General features: G+C 40.9%; 1 protein-coding gene across 1 annotated transcript in view; it reads left to right on the top strand.

The window, feature by feature from the left end:
* Positions 1–509: 509 nt before the first annotated feature.
* Positions 510–26,417, top strand: part of TG (thyroglobulin) — a gene marked incomplete at both ends in the record, with an annotated part of 138,390 nt that continues 112,482 nt past the window's right edge. The window contains 17 exons of the mRNA XM_079534017.1: positions 510–573; positions 2,427–2,535; positions 3,444–3,541; positions 4,007–4,210; positions 4,490–4,649; positions 7,501–7,607; positions 8,647–8,790; positions 10,450–10,635; positions 13,300–14,364; positions 16,060–16,647; positions 17,448–17,690; positions 18,390–18,527; positions 19,084–19,161; positions 19,526–19,638; positions 20,111–20,222; positions 21,530–21,730; positions 25,613–25,822. Coding sequence (XP_079390143.1) covers positions 510–573; positions 2,427–2,535; positions 3,444–3,541; positions 4,007–4,210; positions 4,490–4,649; positions 7,501–7,607; positions 8,647–8,790; positions 10,450–10,635; positions 13,300–14,364; positions 16,060–16,647; positions 17,448–17,690; positions 18,390–18,527; positions 19,084–19,161; positions 19,526–19,638; positions 20,111–20,222; positions 21,530–21,730; positions 25,613–25,822 — 3,820 coding nt within the window. The remainder of the gene's footprint in view (positions 574–2,426; positions 2,536–3,443; positions 3,542–4,006; positions 4,211–4,489; positions 4,650–7,500; positions 7,608–8,646; positions 8,791–10,449; positions 10,636–13,299; positions 14,365–16,059; positions 16,648–17,447; positions 17,691–18,389; positions 18,528–19,083; positions 19,162–19,525; positions 19,639–20,110; positions 20,223–21,529; positions 21,731–25,612; positions 25,823–26,417) is intronic.

Genomic DNA, 26,417 nt, shown 5'->3' with positions numbered 1-26,417 from the left:
AGGTTCAGCATCCTGGTTGTAATAAGTACTCTCCAAAATTGACTTCTGTTAACCAGCTTAATTGTTACACACGTATATTTCTTGGAGGATGAGGCCTCAGAAGCTAAGCTACTTCCAACCAATTCCAGCAAATACTTGCAGCTCAGCACAGGTGGCAACTGACATGGGGCCATGTCAGCGTACTTAATGTGTGTGCTGATGTGACTAAATCAAAAGCCAGCCTCTGTGACTGCTGTTTGTTCTCCTTTCCGATGACTGGTCCTTGTAGTGCTCCTTGGAGAGCAGTGACAACTTGCTGACGGAAACCATGAGGGCAGTTCCAGGTGAATGGACCTCTTGTAGTTGTCTCGGAAACATCGTATGCGTCACTCACCCAATTCTATGCCCAGTGTACCAGCACACAAGTGAACCTGTCTGAGCTATGGTTGTTATAAAAAGGCAGTTGAAGGCTGCATGCAATGTGCAGGATGCTTCAGTGACACAGAGGGATGGAGCTGTCCTATTGCATGATGGGCTCCATCCCAGCTTGCACCCTTCTGTGCTTTATTAGTATAGCAGCAGCCAACATATTTGGTGAGTATGTCCTTTTACTTTGCTCATGTACAGTAGTGTCTGCTCCAGTGATCTTCGTGCATTATTCCAACTAACTGAATAGTGAACTTGAGTCTTGCACATTGCAAATGTAAATGGTGGTTGTGTGATGTGCAGGCTGAATTTAGGCTCCAGGTTAAATCCTAAACTGTGAGGATGTCTACACGATCAAGATTGTCTGAATTTGTAAAATCTGAAAATTGGGTGGAAAAACAAAGTTTTCTGGAAAATATGATGGTCTAGAGAAGAAGCATGTACAGAAAAGGGTGGGATGAAAGTCTTCTATTTCTGTGTCTTTTCACTGAATTTAGGCTTTATTCTCAATTTAAGATATTGGATAGTCTGAATGTTATCGTCAGTTCTCTTTGATCTGTTTAAAGATCTTGAGTTTGATAGTCCTGAAGGCAGCAGTGTAAGTCGTCCACTAATGTTTTAATTCAAGTACCTTAACAAGCTGTACAAAGCGCTGTACAAAGGGACCTCCACACACCTCAGACCAACTGTCTCACTCATAGTTGAAATGGAAAGGATGTGAGGATTGTGTACATGTGGACAGCTGTAGTTGAGTTAACATAAAATCCCTTACAGTCTTGTGGCAATTTCACATGGGCTTAAAGGGACACTGTAGAACTCACAGAAAAAGTGATTGACAGTTCTCAGGTGCACAGAAAGCACCTGTGGCTCAAATCATTTAAATCACTGAAAATTGGAAAGAATTCAGAACTTATGATGTATTTGCACTACTATAAATTCAGACCAACTTAATCCGTTCTGTAAAAGAGAACCTACAAAATTTCACTGTTCTCTTAAAGCAGCAGACAAATTTGGTTTGCATTAAGAACAGACTGGAACAAGTGGTGGCTTCAGCAGCTAACCACATGTACTGGTAGAGATTGAGAAGCTCCTAATATGAGCCAGTCTGATGCTAGCTGCTAGATACTGATTCTTTTTAGGTCTTCCTTTGGTTAAGAAGAAATGCCTTTCCTTTTTATTGAATAGTGCCTGTTATTTAACTTTATTTATAACTTTATTGGGTTTCAATAAAGAACAAATACTCAGAAACGCAAATAGTGATGTCCCTCTTGCTGAGGAACGGACTTGGCTGAGGAAAGTGCTGTTTTGTGGAGGTAACTACAACAAACGATGTAAACTGTCGTCGCTCAGTCGAGTTAGAGAGCTCTCACAGTTTCTTGTAGCATCAGTATAGTTCTCAGAATAGTTCTCCCTTATTGTGTTCAACATACGTCTTATATACCACTCACTTACAAGTCAGGAATTCCTGTCCCTCTCATCAGTTGATTGCTCTAGCTTCTCCCAAAACACAGTGATAAAGGATGAAAGGTTTCTTAAGTGTGATAAGATTAACAATGCATACAAACAGAACCTCCTGTTTACCCTTAGACACAAACAGATACCATTTGCTCTCTGTCTTACACTCCAGACTCCCAAGGTTTCACACTGATAGGGTCTATCAAGGAGTCTGATAAACTCTTTGCTGACTTGCTCACAGTTACATCTTCCCCCACAGTACTTCCCACTCAGGTACCAGAAAATGGTACCACGTTGGTATAGAACAGAGATGAATCTGATTAAATACAGGCATGGGAAAAGGCCTCATGAGCACCTCCATCACATACTTATCCTGCACCTGGCAGCATTGCTGGTTTGCTTTGTGCCTCTCTCTGCTGTCCCATACAGAAGGCACAGTGTGGAAATAACCAGGGAGGACTCATAAACTTGGGCTTCCACTGTGCTTCAGTGGTGCTAACAGGGTGTTGATAAGAACAGGCTAATCGTGACATCACACTTAACGTTTACCTTCTTGATGCTTTCAGAGTACCAGACAGATTCTCAGCCATTGCGTCCATGCGAACTTCAGAGGGAAAAGGCTTTTACTGGAGGAGAAACCTACATCCCTCAATGCTCAGAAAATGGCCAGTTCAGGTAGCTCATCATCTGTAGTTCTGCTGTTTTACTATATAACTTTTCATTGCTATAGAAATCTTTAGATTCAGTTTTGAAGAGCCACCCTATCAGTGGCTGGAGGGCGAGGAACTCAGAGACTAAAGAGACTTGACAGAGCCATGTTGCAGATCCAGCCTCTCCTGAATGAATTCCCTGTTGCTGGAATTAATCTGTAGGCTAATAGGTGAATCCAAGAGTAACCACCTAATCTTGCTGCAGATTACTGTGTAATGCAGCTGATGTCTTCCCATTCATACCAGTGAACACGAAACCTGTGACCAATGTGCCTGCTGGCATATATGTGCTAAGTTGACGTGAGGAGTTATCCACACTTCTTAAAGACGTGCGGTTGGGTTTCTTCTCAAGATAGCAAAAGAACTAATTATAGAATCAGAGGATCCTTAGGATTGGAAAAGACTCCAAGATCACCCAGTCCAACCATCCACAAATATTACCCCCTAAACTGTGTCCCCGAGTACCACAACTACATGTTTCTTGAACACCTCCAGGGACAGTGACTCCACCAGCCTGTTCCAATGCTTCACCATTCTTTCAGAGAAGAAAAGCTTTCCAATATCCAACCTGAACCACCTCTGGTGCAACTTAAGGCCATTCCCTCTTGTGCTGTTGCTGTTACCTGAGAGAAGATGTTGACCCCCACCTCATCACAACCTCCTTTCAGGGAGTTGTAGAGGGTGATAAGGTCTCTCCTGAACCTCCACTTCTCCAGACTGAACTATTAGGTAGACCCGGAGGGTTTAGCAATACAGTCCTTTCTGATTCTATTATCTGTAGCAAGTACTTGAGCCTGTTAGCTATGGTTTGTGCCCCACACTGACTGAGGACTTGAGAGTTAGAATAAATCTGTTACTCATGTTCTCCTTCAGGGCAGTTCAATGCAGCAGGAATGGGCTTTCCTGTTGGTGTGTAGATGAGAATGGCATCGAGGTACCTGGCAGCAAACAGAATGGATATCCTTTATCTTGTAAGTCAAAGCTTTTTATTTTTGTTCAAAATGTTGTTTTTTTTTTAAAAGTGTTTTAAGACTACATTTAAACTGTTGAAGCGAAGAGCATTTAGACTTAGATGGACTCTATTTTGTTGTTTTCACTGAATCCTTCTAGTGGAAGTTCTAGTCTTACTTTAGGGACGGTCATGGAAACTTGATATTCCTGTATCAGGTGGTCTGTATTCATGAAGATCAAAATAACATAAAATATAAACTTTAACTCATCATATTCACTTACGAATAAATTGGAAGCTTCAACCTATCTGTGGTGGGTTTCTGGATACCAATTTCCATGACATCAACTCCATCAGTGTCTTGATGCCTACTGGATGACAAAATCAGAAGTTTTCCCTCTCAGAAAATTCAGTTGTTGTTTAAAAATAGATGATTCTGAATCCAACGAATAACTTCCTCTAACAGTGTCCCTCTCTGGTGCTGCAGGCTTATCCTTCTGCCAGCTGCAAAAACAAAGAGTCTTGGTGAGTGGCTACATCAACAGCAGTAGCATCTCCTACATCCCTCAGTGCCTGGACTCAGGGGCATTTGATGTGGTGCAGTGTGACATGGAGCTGGGTCAGTGCTGGTGTGTAGACCAAGAAGGAATGGAGATTTATGGCACCAGGCAGAGAGGAAAGCCAACACAATGTAAGTACTATTCAACAGAACAGTGAGTTTAGTAGGGATGGAAGGTTTGGTGTGAATGAAAGATGGTAAATAAGTACTTTGGGCACTGTAGCCTACACTTATCCTATGGAAGATTGGATGGAGAAATTTCAATTAAGTCCCTTTTTCCTTTGGCTATAGAGAGAACAAGAGACACCTATGTTAGTGTGTTCAGCGTAATGAATCTAGGCCACTTCCAATTCCAATGGGATTGTCTGTAGGACATTCAGCACTAATAAACATTACTGTTTTTCCTGTTAGGTCCAGGGGCCTGTGAGATCCGAGACCGCCGCATTCTGCATGGGGTTGGGGAGAAAAGCCCACCACAGTGCTCAGATGATGGAGAGTTTCTGCCTGTCCAATGCAAGTTTGTCAACACGACAGACATGATGGTTTTCGATCTCATTCATAATTATAACAGGTAAGAGCATAGGCTTCCAAAACAGGGAGGCAGTGCTGCACAGCTCTTAAAAGAAGGATATTACTGCATTTTTTCCCCAGCCCTTTTGCTGTGATTATGTTTGATATTATTTCCCACTAATGAATAGTCCAAGTAAAAAGCATTTTCCTGTGAATTAAATTTGTTCTTCTGCAGAAGTTTTGTATTCCATCCCAGTAGTGTATTCAGCGTGACTTTGCACAGTAGTGATTACCACTGGGATCTGCATTTGGGAAAGTAGCCATGGAGACCTTTCAGACAAGCAGAAAACAGTAGATGAGACAGATGCAACAGAAAGAGTGAAATTCAGATGTATAGATGAAAGATAATTCTGTACGGAAGGACAGAAAGATAAGTAAGTGGCAACACATAAAGAACAAGTTACTCATGACATTGGGAAGACATTTGTCCATTTACACAGTGCTGGAGTTACTCATACAGGTGAGCAAGCAAGAGATAAACAGGGATGTGACATACAGACCAGCTTCAGTGACTGGAGCAAGCTGGGGGGGATTTCAAAATGCTGGACTAAATGCTTGTCAGTGGGAGCAGGAAGCCTTTGTCCTTTGGAGAAATAGGGAATTAATGATCATAAATAGAAATAAGGGCTGGGAAAAGGGAACTGCAGAGGGAAGAGGTCTCGAGAAGTGCCCTTGTCTGGGCATCGCAATCAGCACGTTTCTCCAGAGGAGGGCAGTGGAGTAAATGTAATGTCTTGTTCTGCCTTGACTCAGTTTGCAGAGAATGAAGCAGTGCCTTAAATTAATATATTTTGAATCTCTTTTACGTTTTTCCTTTATTATACTTTTTTAGTATTTGCTCCCATTGGGAGGTTTGTTTGGAAAAGGACTGTGCAGGACTGTGCACTTCTGTGTCCGTATAAATAATCATACCAGAACCATTTCACTTCCAGCTGTCTCTTTTTCTAATTATGGCACAGACTTGATCCTTTACTGTCTAATTGGAGTACCTTATGTTGTTAATATATTTATTTTTCACCATATTCGTGCGTGGAATATAACTATTCTGCTCTATAAGCAGCCAGCAAGAATATAGAGGTGAAGTGACAAGTTTCAAAGCAAAGAACTGTGGCAAATGCAGAGATTAAACCCCTATTTTAACACGTTCACGTTCCAATAACTGAATAACTTTGGTTCCAATAATTCATTTTTGAAATCTATGTGTCACTTAATTCCCTTTGTAAATGGCTTCCCCACACTTTTCCAACTATTCCAGAATAAAGGAATGTGTCATATAAAATAATGGAGAATTCTGAAAAGAGTAAGGCTAAGATTTTCCTAAGAGGAAGACTTCTGGGAAGAAAGATAAACCCAAATTTTCTACCTTACACCTGTAGTTCCTACTGTTGCTTTTTTTATACAGACTCTGCTCAGGCCCAACTAGGATAGGCATCTGTATAGTACAACCTGTGGCAATTACTTTGGGAAGAGATCAAGAATCCAAAAATCAATAATTTTTACTTTATTGTTATAACTTCCATCAGGTTAAAGACCTTGATCACTGTCTTACCCCAGTTCAGTGGAGGTTCTGCCCTATTATAGTCTTAGAACAGAATCACAGTATATCCTGAGTTGGAGGGGACCCAAAAGTTCAACTGCTGGCTCTGCATAGGACCACCCAAAATTCAAACCCTGTGTCTCAGAGTGTTGTCCAAGTACTTCTTGAACTCTGGCAATTTGACGCCATGGCCACTGCCACAGTGTTTCTCAGGTGCATTGCAGACTGCAGACATTAGAGCAGCCCTGAGGCTGCAGTAGAGTGGCACTGAGATAGAGACTAGTTCTGATCTCATTAAGATTATGGAAGATTATGGGTTTGCTGTAAAATTCTTGTGCTTGTCAACCTTTCTTTTTCTTGATCAGGGTGCCAAAGTGTCCTTCCTTGCTAAAACCTACTCTGACTCCATCATTCTATGAATGCCTTGAGCAGAATATTCCATTTACTGTTTTTTTCCAAATAAGCCACATGTGGCTGGGACATGAGGCCTTTATCATATTCCAGTGCTAAGATATGTCTCTAAAATAAAACAGTTGTTTTGGAATGTAGTGAGAATGTCCCACTGGCCATATTGCCTCAGTCCAGCAAATAGTCTGGTAGGTTGCAGAAACCCCAAAGTGTCTGTTGGTTAAGATCACATTTATTATGTTTCTTCCAACTCTGACCTTATTAAGTTTCCTTCCTAAACCACTACTATACTGGAATCTTGCTGTTGTCACTCCTAGAGTATTCTACTGGGAAATATCATTTCTTTGATCTCCAAAAGTAGGAGTCAGTCTCGCTTGTAATACATTAGAAACCTTTCCTCTTTAATCCATGGAATCATTCTCTCTGAATGAAAAACGTTAGTGATGTTTTTATCAGCTTTTATGCTTAGTTCAGCGCAGAAAGCCTATATAGCATGGAGGTAAAGGGAGCAACCAGTTTGTTTAGGCCCTCAGCCACGCTGTGCGCATTTGTGGAAGGAGCTAATGAACGGCTGTAGTAATAACATTAGGCCAACATGTGCCTATTCAACTCTCTTTGACAGGCTTTTGATGGTGAGAACAGAATTGGAAATGAATACTGGAGGCTGGGTATGTGCATAGGAAGGATAAGAAATCTTCTGAAGGGAGATCTTACTGTAGTGTGCTTGGTTAAAAAACGCAGGAGACTTGTTAGTCTACTGGAGTGCTGATTTGGATCATGTTGGAGTCTGGGCGACACACGCAGATCTAAGGATTGTCCCATGGTTTTGAGCCAGCCAGCAGATGCTTTGTTGTTGTTGTCAGTGGGCCTCCCTGGGCACTTCACAAGAGGCTGCTTTTCCTTCCAGGCTCCCAGCGGCTTTCCAAACCTTCAGCTCCTTCCGGAAGACATTCCCAGAGGTCTCTGGGTACTGCTACTGTGTGGACAGCCTGGGGAGGGAGCTTGCAGACACCGGTGAGTTGCCTCCCAACACCTCAGCTTCACCGTGTTAATTCCCAAGCAAAAGGACAAATAATAAGTATCAGACTTCAGTTTCGTTTGACATCCGAGTGCATTCTTGCAAACACACAGACCAGTTGATATGACTTTCATAACATTCTTTCACTCAAGGTGAACCCATTCTTTGGAAACTCCAGCCAGCAGCAAACAGAGTCAACCCTGCCCTCCTTAACGTGCTGGAACAGGATTTTTGCATCCCACCCTCTGTCTATCTTAGAAGGCTGAATTCTATTCAGTGTCCAATCGCCAATGTGGAGGAATATAAAAAAGACATGGAAGTTGAACTATTTTCTTCTTGCTCTGATGATCTTTTCCTGTTTTCTTATAGGCTCGGGTTACCTTTCAGGCATATTAGTAGTTAATGGGAGATTTTACTGAGCAGAGTTTTATTTTCCAATGTAGATAAATGAGGAGGTTGAACGCTCCTAAATCCACTTCCTTAGATATTTCTGTTAAAAAAATTGAAGCAAAAAAATAAAATAAAAATTAAAAAAATTAAAAAACGACAACAAAAACCCTTGGGAAAAATGCAGAACGTGATGGATTAAAATTTACATGGTAGATGAGAACTTCAGTATTTAATTCCCATGAGTATGAGAAGTTCTCCTAAAATCTGAACTATACTAAGCTAATCTAAACTCAGAAGAGCTACTGCATATCTTTTCATTTGCTTAATTTAGTCAACCAAAATGGTCAGGAATTGTTTTTTGGAATCATCAGTGATATAATTGCATAGTTTCAATGTCTCTACTGCAAAGTGAACCACAACCGCAGCCCAGTGCTGGTTACTGGATGTTCCTTGTTGATGGAGATGAGTGATGACTGGGCACTCAGCATCGTCTTGTGTGGTGCAATGCATTAGAGTAATGAAGCCTAAGTTCACATTTGGGCCAGTTTATAGGCCTGGTTTTCTTTTTCCTAATACATTTCCAGTTCTGCTCCTCTAGTGCAAAGCAGATGACCTCTGTCTTAAAATGAGACCTCTATTTCCCAGGCCTGGAGCTGCTGCTCGATGAAGTTTATGACACTATTTTCTCTGCACTGGAGCCTGCCCGTACGTTCACAGAGACCAGCATGTATCGGATCCTGCAGCGGCGCTTCCTGGGAGTCCAGCTGGCCACCTCTGGCCGCTTCAGATGTAAGTAGTGCCCAGCTGACTCCCTGAAGACAGTAATTTTGGGGTTTATATATGACAGCTGCCACTGTGGAGAGTTGTTCTGATGGCCTCTTGCATTTAAGCATATAGTAAGAATCAAGATCCTTCCATTGAAGCTGACTTTTAATCTCGAGGCTGTAGATCCTTAGCATCAGATTGTTTTTAACCTATGAAGAAAGCTTTTTTGAGGTTTGCGTTAATTGAAAGCCAGTGAACTCTGTAAAGGTCTTTCTTCGAGATTCTGGAGGTAGATCTGATGTTTTATTACACTTAAAAGCCTGAGAAAATGCTTCTTAACTTACTACCCTACAGTCAGAAGTAGGAAGGATCTTACACTGGCCACAGCGTTCTCCATCCCCATGAGACTATACATGAGGTTGCAGTGCCTGAGCCAGCAAAGCTGAGCTTCTGGATCTGCCCTTGGGGATGATCTTCGCGCTGGGGCGGGCAGGCAAATGAGGAGAGCCTCCCTGCTGGTGGGCAATGAGCTCTGCAGGGCAAGCAGTAAGGTGCCTCCTTCCTTGCACCAGAGCCTTGCAGAACTGCCTTGTCGGGGAGAGTTTGTATCTCCTGGTGTGGTTCTTCATCCTCCTATCCAAACTCCTCTGATGTTGGCATCTGACCCTCACTAAGGAGTCACTGGTCAGATACCAATAGAGGTCTTCCAGCCACGTGGGTCATACAGTTTTTCTATTTCTGGGACAAGCTATCATTCTGGGAAGTCTGGAAAGCATCTTCCCCCTCTCAATGCTCAGTGCCGTGAAGCAGACTGTGCCTGTTAGATGGAGGTGGTTCAATAGGAATGAAGCTGTAACAGCCACCAGATGGAGATGTGACCACACTCGTTAGCCACTGACTGTGGTGCCCTGGTGAATTAGCCAGGATTTACACCACTACCTGAAGCTGAACACATTACGTGCTGCCAGGAAAGCTGTTGGACTCCATGGATGAAGGGTTTGTTCTGTTGTGATGCTGTAACTACCTCAGCCTGATAGCTGAGCAAAGTGGAAATGCTCTGGAAAGTGAGAAATGTTTAGGCTTTGGGATTGTATCTTCATAGAAGAGAGCAAAGCTTCTGTTGGAAGGGCTGAGGCTGGTGTTAGAAGACCGTAAGTCATATCAGAAAGTGTGCTTCACTGCCATTCTGCCCAGTTTGACATGAACAGAGGCTTCTGTTCCCTGCACAGAGGTATGAAAGAAATCGATGGTCTCAGCACAAATCCCTGCGATTAGATATGGAGCTTGTTGCAGGAGCAGTACCTCATTCTCACTGGAAGCACTGCACATGCTTGTGTCTCTGCCTCCCATGCTGCACATCTGTTTCTGCTGACCACCTTTTCTTTTGCATTAATGGCCAAAACTCTCTGAGTGAGTGATGCTACTCCTCCAACTTCCTTTGATAGTGGCTGAAAAATGAGTTGAGGTTCATGTAGTTTTCAGAAATTAATATCTACAGGAGAAAACCATGGAATTGATTCACTTGGGTGAAAGAGGATGGAGAATTTCTGTCTTGGGCTGGTACTTGAAGTTTCAAGAAATTAAACCTTTTTTTTTTCCCCAGGCTTGATAAAAATAAGCAAATGATTGAATCAAGCATAGATGGCTCTGAAACCTTAAGCTTTTCCTCCTCTTTTCTTCCAGGCCCCTCAAAATGTGAAGTTGAACGTTATGCAGCCCAGCGCTACCAGCATGCCTACATCCCATCGTGTGACAGTGATGGGGGATACACAGCAATGCAGTGCCAGCAGGGGGGACAGTGCTGGTGCGTGGACACCAAAGGGCAGGAGGTCCAGGGCACGAAGAGACGAGGACAGCCCCCAGCCTGTGGTATGTGCAAGGTTTGGAAAAGGGGAAAATGCTAGCAGGCAGCACTGCCTCACTTATCCATGTATGCTTTCAGTTCAAACTGGTCCCATTCACCTTCACCCTCTAAACTCTTCATCTACTGTGGGAATTTTGTGTATGATTAAAAAAATGAAGGAGCAATTCCCTTCTTAGGTCTTGACAGATTGTGGTGCTCATAAACTGGTATCCAAATACATCAGTGCTGTTAAGAAACATATTTGAATGAATTATTAAATACCATATTAGTTTAATTTTCTTTTATGATCTGCCTTCAGCCTTTTAGTTTTTCATACATTGAGATAACCTATCCCTTGACTCTAGGAGATTCTAGGCCCAATATCATAGAATCATTAAGGTCAGAAAGACAGTATAAGATCATCTAGTCCAACCATCAATATCTGTCACAGTGTAAGCAAAGGTGATGTTTTGGGCTACCCTGTTGTTTTGGTGATATGCTACTGAACTTCTGTCTCTCTCATTTGAATTTTTTCTTTCCTGTATTTCTTTCATACTTGACCATGAAAATTGTCAAAAATTATTTAGAGAAGGTGTCTGAATTTGTGCTTTGAGAGGTATTTCATTAAGAATCCATCAAATCAGTGCTCCAAATGGAAATGACAGCAGAAATGTTGAATGGCCAGAGGGGAGGAGGAAAGCTAAAAAACCTTCGCTCCAAAGTGTGCTACCTCAGTGTTCAGGATTGTGCCAGAGGGCTGGGGCACAATGTCTTTGGGGAAGCTCATTTCTCTGCCTACAAGACACAGTGGTACCATGCAGATAAAGAAAGCAGGAATCTACCCTGGGTGGAATGATTGCAAGTTACTCAGCATGCTCCAGGCACAGACAGGCTTACAATAAAATGAAAATGTTCTCATGCCTCCAAGGCTGATCACCAAGGATATTGCAAGGAAGCCTCCGAGAGGCCTCACCATATGTTGGGGCTGGTTGTTTTCTCTTCACATGTGCTTTGCTGAGCTTTCCTGATAATTTTTCGGGGGGCATCACTTGGGGCTGCTTGCAGCTTTTATTGGCAGAGTCAGGAAATTTAAGCAGGGAATATTTCTGTGGAGGTTTTTTAAGGCTAACCCCGAGAAGGTACTTCATGAGAATATAGTTGGAGTCTCTGGCCAGCTAGCTACATGCCATGTGCGTATCTCCTCTGCTCTGTTTTATTTCTTTGTGATTTCTTTGCTGTTATTCCCAGCACTGCTCACATTGGAGGAAGCAGAGATGTAGGTATGGGGAGCACCTCAGGTCACACAGGTAACAGGAAGTTCGGATAGGAACATACTCCTTTTCAGACCCTACAGTAAATTCACCCCAGCAGTGCTGTTCTGTTTATTCCTCATCATTTTACTTTGATTCAACAGTGAGTAGGAGGGCAGAGCATTTAACAACTGTGTTCCTACATTTGCTTTCAATTAGCATACTTGGGGATTGTGGCTTACACTAACTTATTGGTCCCTAGAGGAATGTTCTTCATCCCTGTTACCAAGAGCTAGCACTGAACGCAGGAGGGGTCCATCCTACAGAAAATGCCTTTACAAAGGAAGCACTGTGATGGACTCTAAGCCCATGCCAAGAACTACGGCACAGAGCAAAGGTTCTAAAAGGAGGAGTGAGAAAGATGCTGGTCACAGAGCCTCGGATTACTTGCTAACCTATTTGAGCAGCTTTAGGATTTCTAGCTTCTGTCCTCACTGCTAGCACTGTTGGTTTTGTAATATTGTCTGAAAATGAAATGCATGAGGAATGGGGATGGGGGTGCAGAATAGACATGGAAATGCAGGTGGAGGTGGAGACATCCTAAGGAGTGTTATATCATACAAAATCTCTTTTTTCACTGTCTTGTCTCCAATGGTGTCTGCAGTCGTTTTTAGGGACAAAGAGTAAGAAGGAGTCACCTTCCAAGTATTTGTCTAGTTCCTCTTTAAACTTTTATCCTTCCTAGAATCCTCTAGTAATATGTTTCATAATCATAGTTATGCGCTCTACTTCTTGCTTGAGTCTTTATAACTACAAAGTCTTCCATTTTTCTTCTTTCTTTTGAGCGTTAAGTGATTTTTTTTCAGAGATCCTTCATCAGGGATGTGTGCGGAGTGACTTACTGCCATTACTGTCTGCGTATGAATGTACAGAGACTTGACTGGATAGAGGCACCTGTGACATACATTTCTTGTTAGTGAGCACTCATTAAAATGACTCTTTCTTTCTTTACTGTAATCTATTTCCCTTTCTCTTGTCCACATATTGCATCTGAATCAAGAGTAATTTTTATTAGAAGTAGACCTCCTGTCAAAGTATTAATGTATTTGAAAAAGACTATCTGTAGTTTCAGCCATAAAGGTTGGAGTGAGGATTTGCACTGGAAAATAATATAACAGAAAAAAAAAAAAAAAAAAAAAGACCAAGAACAGTAAATTCAGACACAATGAAAGATGTTTGTCTTGAATGGAAAAGTTTATTTCTACATTACGCTTAGCAACATTTTAAATTTCTTTATCAGTATGACTGATGCTTAGTTGGGGATCTAGAGGCAAGTTAAAGTATGCTCAGAAGCATTTATTGGGACTACTTAAAAGGCATCTATAGAGTAGTGAGTTTTGGAGTTTCATGAATTTGTACTTTTTACCTTTTTTTTTTTAGGTGAAGAACAAACGTGCATCTCTGAGAGACAGCGGGCCTTGTCAAGGATCTTTTATGGCCCTGCTGGGTACTTCAGCCAGTCTGATTTATTTTCCACACCAGATGTACAGTCAGAGAAAAGAGCTGGCTTCTCAAGACCCTGCCCTCCCTCCTTCAAAGAGCTGTTTCTGGACTCTGGATTGTCATCTCCAATCGTGCAAAGTCCATATGCCAGCCAGATTCCTGGGCTAGAATCCATCCTTAGTGAAGCCATCTCAGGAATGTTCCCATCAAGGGAACTGGCTCAAGTGGCATTGCGATTTACTGCCAATCCAAAACGCTTCCAAGAAAACCTCTTTGGAGGAAAGTTCTTGAAGAATATGATCCAGTTTAACTTCACTGGGGCACTCGGCACTAGTAGCAAATACAGCATTGGGCAGTTTTTCACACAGGAAGATGCAACCGAGAGGAATAGTAGCCAAGGCCTTCTGCAGTCAGCTGTGGCCTTTCCATTGGAAATATCAAAGGAGAGCTCCATTTTGAGTCAAGCTCTTGTAGACAGCTTTGGCCGCACAGTAACTCTTCAGGACAATCAGAATATGATTAAATTCCTTTCCTCTGTCCTGGAACTTCCAGAGTTCTTTACTTTCCTTCAACAAGTGATTTCTGTCCCCAGAAGCATTGCTGAAGATTTAGGTGAAGTGGTGAAACTAGCACTGGGATCCAAAGACTGTGGTGAGGAGACAAGGGACCTGTTTGTTCCAACGTGCACCAAGGAGGGGAGGTATGAGGAAGTTCAGTGCTATGCAGGAGAGTGCTGGTGCTTGGACACTTCAGGTAAAGAAGTACCAGGCTCAAGAGTTCAAGGTGAACGTCCAAGGTGTCCCTCTGATTGTGAGAAGCAAAGGAGAAACTTGCAGAACCTGAAACAAAGCCTGTCTGCAGGATCAGATCTTTTTATTCCCTCTTGTACCAAGAATGGTGACTTTCTGCCACTTCAGTGTTACGGGACAAATTGCTTCTGTGTTGATTTGAATGGAAAGACTATTCCAGGAATAAGAGGAAATATTGGAAAATCCATAAAATGTAAGTTCTGGGAATTGGGAATTTTAAAAGTATCTATTTATAATATCTATTTAAAGATAGTTCTTTACTTTGTTGGAATTTCATGATTTCTTTCTTCATATTTGGTTGTTTCTGAAAATGTATAAATGATTGTCCCCTAACACAAAAGAATGTTATCCCTACAGTTGAAGGGGAATTAAGGGAAATAAAGTGTATTTAAACTTGGTATCCTAAGTATAAGGGAGACAGTCCCTTTTTCTTTCAGTATGTAAGACAGGTATACTCACAGCAGATAGCCTGAGATCTTGTTATGTGCCACTGACATCTGTCTCTACTTAAATATGTAGTATAGTGTGCGTAACATCTCCAATACCCGTGAGACACAGAGCATCTGTATGCCCCTAGCCAAGTGAAAACCTCTTCTGCTTCCAGGACAAAGTAACTTGTGTAGCACTGCCTCATTCTTGTCCTGAGAGCTGAAGTGATTTAATGCTTTAAACCATGAGCTTCTTTTGGCTTAGGAGTGTATCTTTAACTTGGTAGACCATCATAGGAGACCAAACATAAAAGATATATACAAAAGCTAATTGATTTCTCATAATGACTGTATAGACAGATCAGAAATGAGTGAGTCAGAAATGACTTGTCAGGCACACTTTGGTATTGTGCCTTGCTTACAGACTATCAAGTGCCTCTTTTAATCTTCTATTAATGTAATACAAAGGAAAAAGGAAGCACACAGAATCATGGAATGGCTTAGGTTGGAAGGGACATTAAAGATCATAAAGTTCCAGCAGTTCCAGCCCCGTAGGCCAGGGTTGTTTGTCTTTCATGGTTCTGTGAACTGAAAACAACACATCAACAAGAGGAACAGCCCAAGAGAAGATCCTGTTTCTTGCATTGGAAGGAATAGTAGAGTAACCAGCATATGATACAGTATAGACACAAAAGGAGCTCTTTTGAATAGCAGTTTGTAGAAGTACTGGCCAATTCACCACCATGTTCTAGGTTGGTAGGAGATTGATTTGTAGCAGTGCATCTGGAGTGCAGCTAAAAATAAACAGTTTTATAATGCTGTGGTGTGCAAGGGGTGAGCTCCTGTGTTCTGCCATGTTTGTAGAACTGCTGGATGGCAAAATGAGATTTGGCTCTGGAGGTGGCAGAAAAACGTTCCAAAAGAAAACTCATTCACGCCTGCATTCTGAAGGATGGCATTTTTACATTCAGCTATGACATTCATTGCAGAGTAGAAAGACAGGACAACGTGACTGAAAATTCTGGTAAAGTTCAAGAGGAAATAAAGTCAGTATTACCCTACTATTCACATCATTTATCTTGCAATGACTGGCTGAAGAAAGATCAACTACCAGATTTTCTAGTGCATCTGAAAATGCTTACTTGATGTGATCAGATTTAGGAAGCTGTTTAGGGCATGAAACTCCTGTCTCCCTGGTAAGAACTACAAGCATCTAATCAGATTTTGTTTAAATTTCTGAATACACCTTTAAAGGTTCATACGCCTTTAAGAATCTTATTCTGGCCCAACATAGCAGAAATGGTTGCCCTTAATAACGGGCCAAAAATGTTGTTTTGGGGACAAATGAGAAGCATCAGTAATAGTGTTCATGGCATAACAGTGAGAATGTTCAGGTTGCAGGTATTGTATGTCTTCTCTGCATTCATAAGATGTGCTATGCATGTTTTTCATTTCCTCAGGCCCCAGTGCTTGTCAAATCACAGCTGGACAGGAGTTTCTAAAGACTCTGAAGCTCCTGTTGTCAGACCCAAGTTCTCTGACTCAACTCTCCAGCATTTACCTACCCCAGTGTGATACTGATGGTGCCTGGAGGCAAGTGCAGTGCAATGGTCCTCCTGAGCAAGCTTTTGAGTGGTACGAAAGGTGGATTACAGAGAACAACGAAGGCAAAACTCTGCCCATTGCCAATCTATTGAACATTCTAATTGGATATAAAAATGCATCTTCCAAAGGTTATTCAGGTTTTATTGAAGCTTTGTATGAGACTGGGAACCAGAATGTCTTCCCAGCTTTCACCTCATACTCATCCTTTGCTGATCTTCCACCTGAAATACTGGAGGGAAATTTGACCTCTGCAGTGGAGAACATTTTATTGGATCCATACACATTCTGGCAGCTTCTGAATGAAGAGTTTACCTATTACCCAGGAGCCTATGCTGATTTCAGTGCTCCATTAAGCCACTTTGAGCTTCGTGATTGTTGGTGTGTTAACAGCAATGGGGAAGAACTGCAAGGAACAAGGGCAGAAGTGAACCAGGTACCGACATGTAAGTAACAGAATTGCTGGCATACAAATAGAAGTTTTTCTGGTCTTTGATTTTATACCACAAGAGAAAAATTCCTTTCATGCGCAGTGAAGTAGGAGATAATGGGCTAGGGAAAGATTATTGATAGTGCCATTATCACTGACCACCTGAGGAGAGAAACTCATTTTTGGAAAATAAATGGTCTCTCTTCTTTGGCAACATGGATAAATGAAGTCCTATATCAGGGAGTGTAGTTATATACTGCAAGGTGCTTATCCAGATACCAAAGGATACTACAAAGCTAGAAGCACTCTGTGAAGACTCATAGGGAAAACTGACTGTTAAACTAACTGATGTAAAGGACTTCCAAGAACGCCTTAACACTATAGAGGAGGAATTTTATTCACTGTTTCCTGTTATTCAGTCAAGAGTAACAGGTATGCCCTAGAAGTCCAACAGGATAAGAGTGAGGCCATCACTGATATTTGGTAAGCCCTCTGTTTAGAGCATCTCCACCAGAGCTGTTGATCCTTCATTGGAGTTATTTCCAGCAGACAAACTAGATTATAAATGGAGTTGTTGAAACCATAAAGCATTCATATCATGTAGTAATTTTCCAGCTGGAAGAAAGAGTGGGCAAGGAGTGGTGAAGGAACCAGTTCTGTGCGCAGAAGAGAAATATAATAAAAGAGATTAGCAGAGTTATTTTAGCAGAAAAGCTTCCACTAAACTGTTTCATTGTTTCAGTGTGTTTAACTGCCAACTGTCCAAGTCTGTAGATGTCTGGAAAGAATAGGTCAACTTCCCTCTGCTTTCTACAGGTCCTGGTATATGTCAAAGTATTCAGCAAGAAGCTGTGGAATTTATAGAGGAGACAGAGCAACTAATCCGAGCCTCAAACACTTCCCACTTCCCTTTTGGAGAGAGCTTCTTGATGGCAAAGGGAATGCAGCTCATGGACAGTGACCTCCTACGTTCTACTCGGCCCTACGAATCAGAGATGATGATCTCTGAGAAGTTGTTATCAGGCAGTGACTATGCTCTCCAGCTGGCTGTACAATCAGGTGGGGGGAGAGGGAGATGAGGACTTTAAATTAAAAGGATTAAGTCTAGGATCTGTGCAAGAGTGCTGTATGGCAAATTCAACTTTGCTGAAAGACGAGAGCAACTCAGCAAATGTTGCTTAATGGTCAATTAACCTAACCCAAGAGCTGATTTCAATTGTCTTGTATGAAGAAAAGTTGAGGGAGTTGGGCTTGCTTAGCTTGGCTTGGGGAAGGCTCCAAGGAGACCTCATTGCAGCCTTCCAGTACTTGAAGGGAACTTACAAGCAGGAGAGGGACCAACTCTTTACACATTCTGCTAGTGATAAGACAAGAGAGATTGGCTTTAAACTAAAAGTGAGGGATTTAGGTTGTATATTAGGAACACATTTTTTACTGAGAGGGTGATATGGCATTGGAACAGGCTGTCTGGAAAAGCTGTGGATGCCCCATCCATGAAGGTGTTCAGGGCCAGGTTGGTTGGAGCCCAAGGCAACCTGGTCTAGTGGGTGGCAACTAGCCCATGGCGGGATGTTACAAATAAATGGTCTGTAAGGTCCCCTCCAACCTAAGCCATTTAATGATTCTTTGATATGTATGACACCTTGCATAGTTAAGATATGGGTACTCTATCTACCTTCAGTGTTTGCAAATATGTACTTTTAAAATATCTTTTCTTGTTTTGGCCACCAATGTCTTTCTCTTACTCATATTTTACAGTCTTGCATTTCTACTGGCAGAATCACTTTACATTGAAAGGTTTTGCTGGAGAAGCTATGCAGCTGGGATTTCATCCCTACATCCCACAGTGTGATGGCCTGGGAAACTGGGAGCCAACTCAATGCTATGAGAGCACAGGTGAGCTACTCCTCACAAAATACTCTAATTTAAAAAATAGAAAACCTGTATTCTTGTAGCCAAACCAGAAGGAGGTGGATAGGTGAGCTATATGATGGGTGAAAAATTGATTGGAATGAGTGACTCAAGTGACAGTTCATCAGGTTTCAAAAATCAGTCAGTGTTCAGTTGCTTGCTGCTAGGAATGTTCCTCAGAGGTAAACTCAAGAATCAGCAATTGTTTAATGCTTCTGCTAATGATTTGTTAATGATCAAGGCAACAAGATGGAGTACACTCTCAGCAAATCTATGCATTACAGGAAATTGCTGGGAATAGATGTTATACTGTACAATTTGCAATAGAAGGTTCTTACCAGAGGTGCTAAGTTTCCATTCTCAGCGCTGCTCAGAAGTATGGTCTATTTTTCTCTGGAAATCAGAATTAACTGTGTCTGCAGCTTAGTGACCACTTTCTGTGGTGACGCGGTGAGTCAAAATCCTCCAGGAATGCAACAAATTTAAACAGGAATACTGCAATACAGCATCTACAGTAAATCTGTTTTTCTTCCCTGGGCAGGTCATTGCTGGTGTGTGGATGAAAGAGGACGCTATGTTATGGATTCCTTGGTTTCACGCTCAGCGGAACGTCCCAAATGTCAGTTGGCTTTTCTTCTTAAGTGTCTGTGCTTACCTATTCTTAAAAGTTTTAATTTTTATTGAAAATTCTAGCATGCTATGTATGAAGAGAGGCTTGTTTTCAACCAGTGTAAGAGAAAGGAGACCTTTGTGTTTGATTTTGCTCATGTCTTTTATTTCATTATGTATGAATTTGGCTCTCATGATTTGGGAATTGACCCCCTACTGTTGTTACCTGACAGTGATCAGATGTCCCCTGCCTGACACTGCAGCAAAGCCTCATGTAGATAAGCAAAGGAGATGGAGGCGTGCCCCTTTCTCTATGTTGGGTTTGAGAACTTCATTTTATTTTAGCATGCATACATATGTTCTCCCTCTTGTAGGTCAGACGTCATGCCAGAGATCTCGAGCCAATGCCTTAATCTCCAACTGGAGACAGAGTGGCTCAAAGCTGGATGCCTCTGCAACAGATCTGTTTGTCCCCTACTGCCTTGAGGTAATTTAGTGTGGCTGAGGAAAGGTGTATCAAAACCTTCCTGGTTTTGCTACAACCATGTTAAAGACCCACAGAGATTCAGTCGAAGCTCACTAAGTGTCCCTTTGTGCATTCTTACTAAGCTGAATGAAAAGGGTTCAACAAAACAAAAGGGAGGTTTTCCCTCCATAAATGAGTCCACGATGCTCTTGAAATTTGCCAGCGAGTGATGTAGAGCCCTGAGCTGGGGAAGGAACAGAAATTTCAAACCAAGGTCATACCAGAAGTTAATCCCAGTGAGCTTTCAGTCTACGTACTGCTCCTCTCAGGACCTGATATGAGTATTTTAGTATTTTGTTTTTCTTCTTAACATGCATTAAAGGACAAAAGTAAATATAACCAAATATTTTAACCAGGCTTTTGGGATATGAATGCTAGTGTGTCTGTGTTAGTATATGTTGCTCTGCAATGACATGTAATTGATATTTCTTAGACAGGAGAATACACCGTGCTACAGAGATCTTATGCAAATACTTGGTGTGTAGATCCTGAGTCAGGAGAAGTATTTCAGCCTGGCAACAAAGATTCAGATGGCAATCCTGAGTGTGAGTAATGTTTTACCCACAGGCTGTGATGGCACTGGTAATGTCTCATGCTTTGCTGCACGTGTACTTCTGTACTTTCCTTTTTGGAATGATTCCCATGGAAATATGGAGGTCTTATGGTTGGATTCCTCAATGATAAGTTCATGCAAGTACAGTCTTTGAGAGGATAGCTGAAAATAGTTACCATTTACTTTCATAACAAGAAACAAACCAGTGTTCAAAAACTGATTAATAACCTATGTTCTCTTTATATTCATGCCACTGCAGAAAAGTTTGCAGGCTCATGAGTTTTCAGGATGAATTCTGAGCTGTAGGAGCTGAACGACATGCAGTAGGAGAGCAACAGAATCACAGCTTTGAGTCCATTTAACATGGTCCTTGACTGCTCTGTGCAGAGTGATTAAATCTATATTATCTTTATGTTGTCTTCAAATAGAGATAGAGGTTGTTCTTCAAATAAAGGTGGGACTGTTGAGCTCTCATCAGAGATGGAAGATCTTATACTAGGATTCTGTGATTCTGTGAAAATTCCTCCAAAAGGCTGGAGAAACCCTGCGCAGAGAAATTGAGAAGCCCAGTAGGAGTTAATCTCCTGGCTCTGCTCCGTGTTTCTTTCTTCAGTTCCTCAGCTAGTGATTTTCTGATTTCCATCTCCCATAGAAAATTTGGGAGAATAATCTTCAGGCTTCAAGCAAAATTTCTACCAGAACATCCATGTCAAGAGCAGATAATTGCTGAAGATGGGATAGCAAATTAGTACCTTGGTCTGACCCAGCAAGTCTGCTCAGCTCTTCTTATAGATAACCTACTGATAGAAGTCTGGTTGTAGATGTGCAGCATACCAGATGGGAGATAAGTAACTGTGTTGCCTGAAGAAATAGTAGTTGAATATTTGTTACCTGAATCACTACCCAAATTTACTCCAACACTTGTGGATTAACAAAATTAGTGAATATCAATTTTATTGGGGTGAATGTTTTGGATCTTCTTGGGTTTGGACGGTTCCTCAAGCACACGTCACTGTTTTGTTTATTTGTGAGAAATAATAACTATTGCTGTTTATAAAAGCATATGTGTGAGGTTATGTTGTAACATTATTAAATATTCTTATCATATCTTTTACTTTTTTTCCACCATTTTCGTGGTACAAATTCATACAACAATCACTACAATCTTTAGGAAAAAAGTGTATGTTGTCTAGTGCATCTAAAATTACACATATTTCTAAATAAGTTATTGCTATATTCTATTTTTCAGATGATCAGTTTGTCTTCTGTTCTGCATCTTGCAACAATCTTTCTTTATAGGTCCTAGTTTCTGTAATATGTTGGAGTTGAGAACTAGTTTACGAGAAGCTGGGAAGGGTTACATTCCAAAATGTGAAGAGCCCAGTGGGATATTCTCACCTGTGCAGTGCACCCAGGATGAAGAAAGCTGCTGGTGTGTGTTTGACAATGGAGAAGAGGTACCTGGGACACGAGTAAGCGGAGGAAGACCTGCATGTGAAAGTGAGTTGCTGCTCTGCAAGTTCGACTCTGGAACCTGAGCCAAAACTACATTTTACTAGTATTTTGTTATGTTTAAACTTCTTTTTTCAGACTGTTAGAGAGATTTTTGCTCAGGTGGTATCATCATCTTTGTGTTATAGTAGACTTCTGAGCTACCTGGACATAGTGTCCCATTTTCCTCAAGTGCTTTGTCAGGAGAAAGAAAAAGGGAATTAATCTTTGACTCCTCCTAATTCGTAAAATTGGTTAAATCTAAGAGCTGTTAAGCTAAGCTAAGAAGTCAATCTGAATAGGCTGCTGCAAACTTGAACCAGTTCCAGTCTGAGCTGCCTCTGGGATTAAAAGCCATCCAACTGACTAAAATAAAATTTAAAAAATGTATGCTTCTGCCATTCCTACTGCTGGCTAGTGATCAGAATTGTGGAAAGGATGTGCCAAAATACTACATATTCGCAGAGTATTTCTGACATTATTAGAGCTGTGAAGTACTGGATTTCATTCATGGTTTCCAGTGAGATGTCCAAGTGGGAGACATTTGGATAAATTCTATTACCTATTGTCTTCAAACATCTTCCCAACACTGAAATAAGCTAAACAAATTAAGATTTCTATAAGGCCATTATCCAAAGTGCAATGATTAGTTGAAATTAGAGATGTAAAAAGAAAACCTTCAACTTCAGAGCCAGCGCCTGCAGGACACCCCAGTTTCCATAGTTCATTCATTGTTTGTTTTTTTTTTAATGAGAGGTGTTGGTAGGTTTTAGAAAATGAGTCCCCATGACAATAAATTGCTTAGGTATCCTTTAGAGATTCTGCTATATAATGAGAAAAAATGTGCCCACCATGTCAGCCCAACTAGCTGTAAAGCATTTTCATAATTGATACAATAATCAATCAGGTAACTTCTCTGCCAATTTGGAAACCAGCTACATCATTTCATTTGGAATCTCTTATACTGGCAGACAGCTTTGAGAATAGGATCATTTGAGAAGACATGAGGAAATCACGGGGCTTTTTCTGCCCCAAGCAGTGTGGTGCTATCTAGAGATGCTTAACTAGGCTCTGAAGAAATGAATTCCAGAGCTAGTGTGCTATAGTTATGTGCATCTTTATAGCTACTCAGAGAAGCAGAGATTATTAGTCTAATAAATATAGTGCTGCCACCTTGCTTTCAGGTTATGGGCTAGGATTTCTGACACTGGACTGCATAATATTTGTTTACTGTTTTGTTTGGACCAGCTGGAGGAACTCAACGTGGTGCATGGCACTCAGTAGTGCAAACTGATTTTCTGATAGACTCTGAAGGTGAACATAAAAAGTGCAGGAGCTTGCAGTAGGCCAGAGAAGTCAGAATTAGTTGTAAATGCAAAGTCCTTTATATCTCCTTATCTTCACATAAGATCATTTTCTGGATTTCCTGCTAAGTTCTGAAGGATACGATAAAGAATGTTTAAATGTACCCTGGGATATGGCTCTGATTTTCTGGATTTTGGTTGCACATTTGATATTTCTTGGAATCCTGAAATATTTTAGTTTTCATAGAGGAAACAGTGACTGAATGATTAATGATCTTCCATTTTTGAAAGACTGAGCTGAGAAATAATTGCTTAAAGAATATATTGGAAACCTGGGGAACTGTTTGTTATTTTCTGTGTAAAAATATCATTGAAGTAAACTTCAGTAATTTTCCTGGATTTTGAAAAAGCAATAGAATTTTTTCATGCTAGACAACTTAGTAATGGTATAAAATTAAGAAGAACAGATTATTTTCCCCCTCAACCTACTCAGTTTGGAATCCACTAATAACTATTCTGTGAAATGGAAAGAGTATTCTTTCACCATCTTGGAGATCTTCTCAATCAATGAAAGAAGCTGTTGTGGTGGGAGAATACAATCCATGTCTCCTCCAGCATCAGAACAGACAGCTGTAAACACCAAGTAATAACTTTTGAGTGCCCAGTTCTTACAATGTAGTTTTCATTAGATTAATCATTTCCATCAGCAACAGAATTCAACAACTTCTATTTGACATGCAAGAGAGCTGATGCCAAGTATCCTGGCAGTCCCCACGTACACCTCCCATCCCCATACCTGTCATCTACAGCTCTGGCTGGAGATAGAGAAGACAGAGCCATTTTTGGAGAAGATACTTTCCTTCTGGAAATGTTTAGAAACACCTGTGAAACCAGCGTCAGTATTCAATTTGATTCTGGCTCATTCCTCCTGGACGAAGAAATTGAGGTATAAACAGAGGAATGACAAAATGGTGAAGGCTTGATAATCATAATACAGGGAGCTACATCTGTACAGAGAGATAAATGAGCAAACTGCTGATCATCTAGACTGGTTGATGGGGTCTTGGATGGAAACTGTGAACTAAATCAGGAAACCATTCATCCTCTTTATTTTTTGCATGCTGTCTGTTTTTCTAGTTTATACACAAGCTCCCATTGGGACAGACAGTACAAGACTGTAGGAGCATATGGCTGAGGCTGGATTTGACTTGATGGGTAAAAAAAAGTTTTAGAGAAATAAAGGGAACACAGAACTGGCTTTTAATATTTATTAACTTTGAATAAAGAGTTATTAATAGAATTTGCATGTAACAGTGGATGTAGTTTGCACTGATCATGATAAATGCTACTATCCATTGCAGAATGATATCTTATAGTCCTATTATCTCTAGTGGTTTCATAAAACAAGGACACCAGCTTTCTATCTTTACTTAAAGAAAGATATGAAAGAGGAAGAGTGTAGTGTCTCCATTTACAGAATTGTTAAAAAAAAGATGTTATAAAGGAATCTTGGAAGGAAAAGGATAAATTTTGTAAGTCAGAAAGACCAATTTAAAACCCTTATATTTCAGAATTACAATGTCCATGGCTGGAAAACAAAGAAGTACTGTAGCACATTGGATCCCAGATTCATCCTGCAAAGTTGTGAACATTAAATTAAATTAATTTCCATGACTCCATCAGCAGGGAAGGCAGAAACTGCTCAGATGTGAGCCATCAGCAGAGCCTGTCTTCCTCCAACAGCAGGCAGATTGGGACTGATCTGGGTGTTGTTGTTTGGAGAATGACATACAGCAAGCAGATGAACTGTAGGATATGAGACCTTTTCTTAATATTTTCTAACTTAGGTAGCTGTTATTTTTTTTCTTTCCATTTTGTAGATCTGGAACTCAGAAGTGTGTATAAACATTAGTAAAATATATAATATACATATGATGTATAAGAAATAGTTGGGAAGTAGATTGGGATTTGGCTAGTATTGAACAAACCAGTTCATCTGTACACATTAGCAGAAGTTAAAAATCATCATAAGTTAGCTTGTTATATTAGTCTGTTGTAGTAGGCAAGAAGGTCTGAAAATACTGTATTGATAAAGAGTGAGTTGAAAGGTAGATCTTGCACTGTAATTCGAAAGCCATGTCTCACAGCTAGGGACCTACTGTGTCACCAAGGAACATTCTGGTGCGGTTCAGTTCTTGATCATATAGTTTTTGAACACCATTCTAAAGCAAACTGAGATTTTTTTTGGCCCTGTCTATTTCCACTGGATATCTTCCACGAAAGTCGATGGTAGGAAACCTTCTTCTCATTTCCTGCTTAAATTTATTCATGACTGTTTTAAACCTATCTGTTCTCATACACCATGCATGTATCTTTCTGTACCCAGTGTGTTATCCTTTAAAGTCAGTAGGAATCTTTTAGTGAACTGGTTAGTGAACTGAACCAGGCTGACATCCAACCAGTTTTAAGTTGGTACAAGGGGGAAATGCACAACGTGCTGTCCATGTTATGTGAGGACTGTGAGGACATTTTAATAGGAGTGTATCACTCTATGTACTAATCTGTCCCCTTCCTCTCCCGTTTAAAGGTCCCCAGTGTGCTGTGCCATTTGGTACCTCTTCTATCCTCAATGGAGCTGTGTTCTGTGCCAATGATTCTGGGCAGATGCTGGGTGTTCAGCAGTGCCGGCTGGCGTGCCGCCAGGGCTATAAGAACGCTGCTTCCAACACGCTGTTCCAGTGCGATGTGCAGAAACATCTATGGATCTCAGCTGCCCCACTCTACAATGCCTGCCAGAGTACGTCTAATTACCATGGGTTGGGAAGGGCACAGAGCAATGTAAAAATATCTTCAAAAATCCTGTTTCATTCATCATGAAGTTACCGTGTGAGTTGAAATGATAGGGTGCAGTTATGTGGGAGTTTCTGAACTAAGGTGCAGTAGATCAATCCTGTCTTCTGCTATCTTCATCTCTGTACCTTGCTGCCTATGCCTGAAATAGTCCAGCTTTTCTGCAACATCTTACTATAAATAGTTATTCAATCTATATGCAGATTTTCCTTTGCAAGTTAAAAGATGCTGGCACCATGAAATGATTCTGATGGAAACACTTAGTTCTGGAAGAACAGATGAGCACCAGATGTTTGAATTTGGCAGAACTTGAATATTTATTTGCACAATCAAGTCAATGTTACTTCTGCATCTTTTGTAGCAGTCTGTTTTTTAGGATTATGGCTTTCACAGGCTGACACAGTATTTTTCAAATCATTTTTCTTTCAAGAAAAAAGAAACAAACCCTTTAAATCGGAATAATAAATTCTCTCTTCAGTGCTCATGTAATTGAGTATTAATATTGGCTTTTCATTTATTTCAAATAAATGAAATAAATGAAT

This window comes from Tetrao urogallus (assembly GCF_951394365.1).
Source record: "Tetrao urogallus genome assembly, chromosome: 3".
In the NCBI taxonomy this organism is placed as follows: Eukaryota; Metazoa; Chordata; class Aves; order Galliformes; family Phasianidae; genus Tetrao; species Tetrao urogallus.
This window is presented reverse-complemented; position numbering and strand designations above follow the sequence as displayed.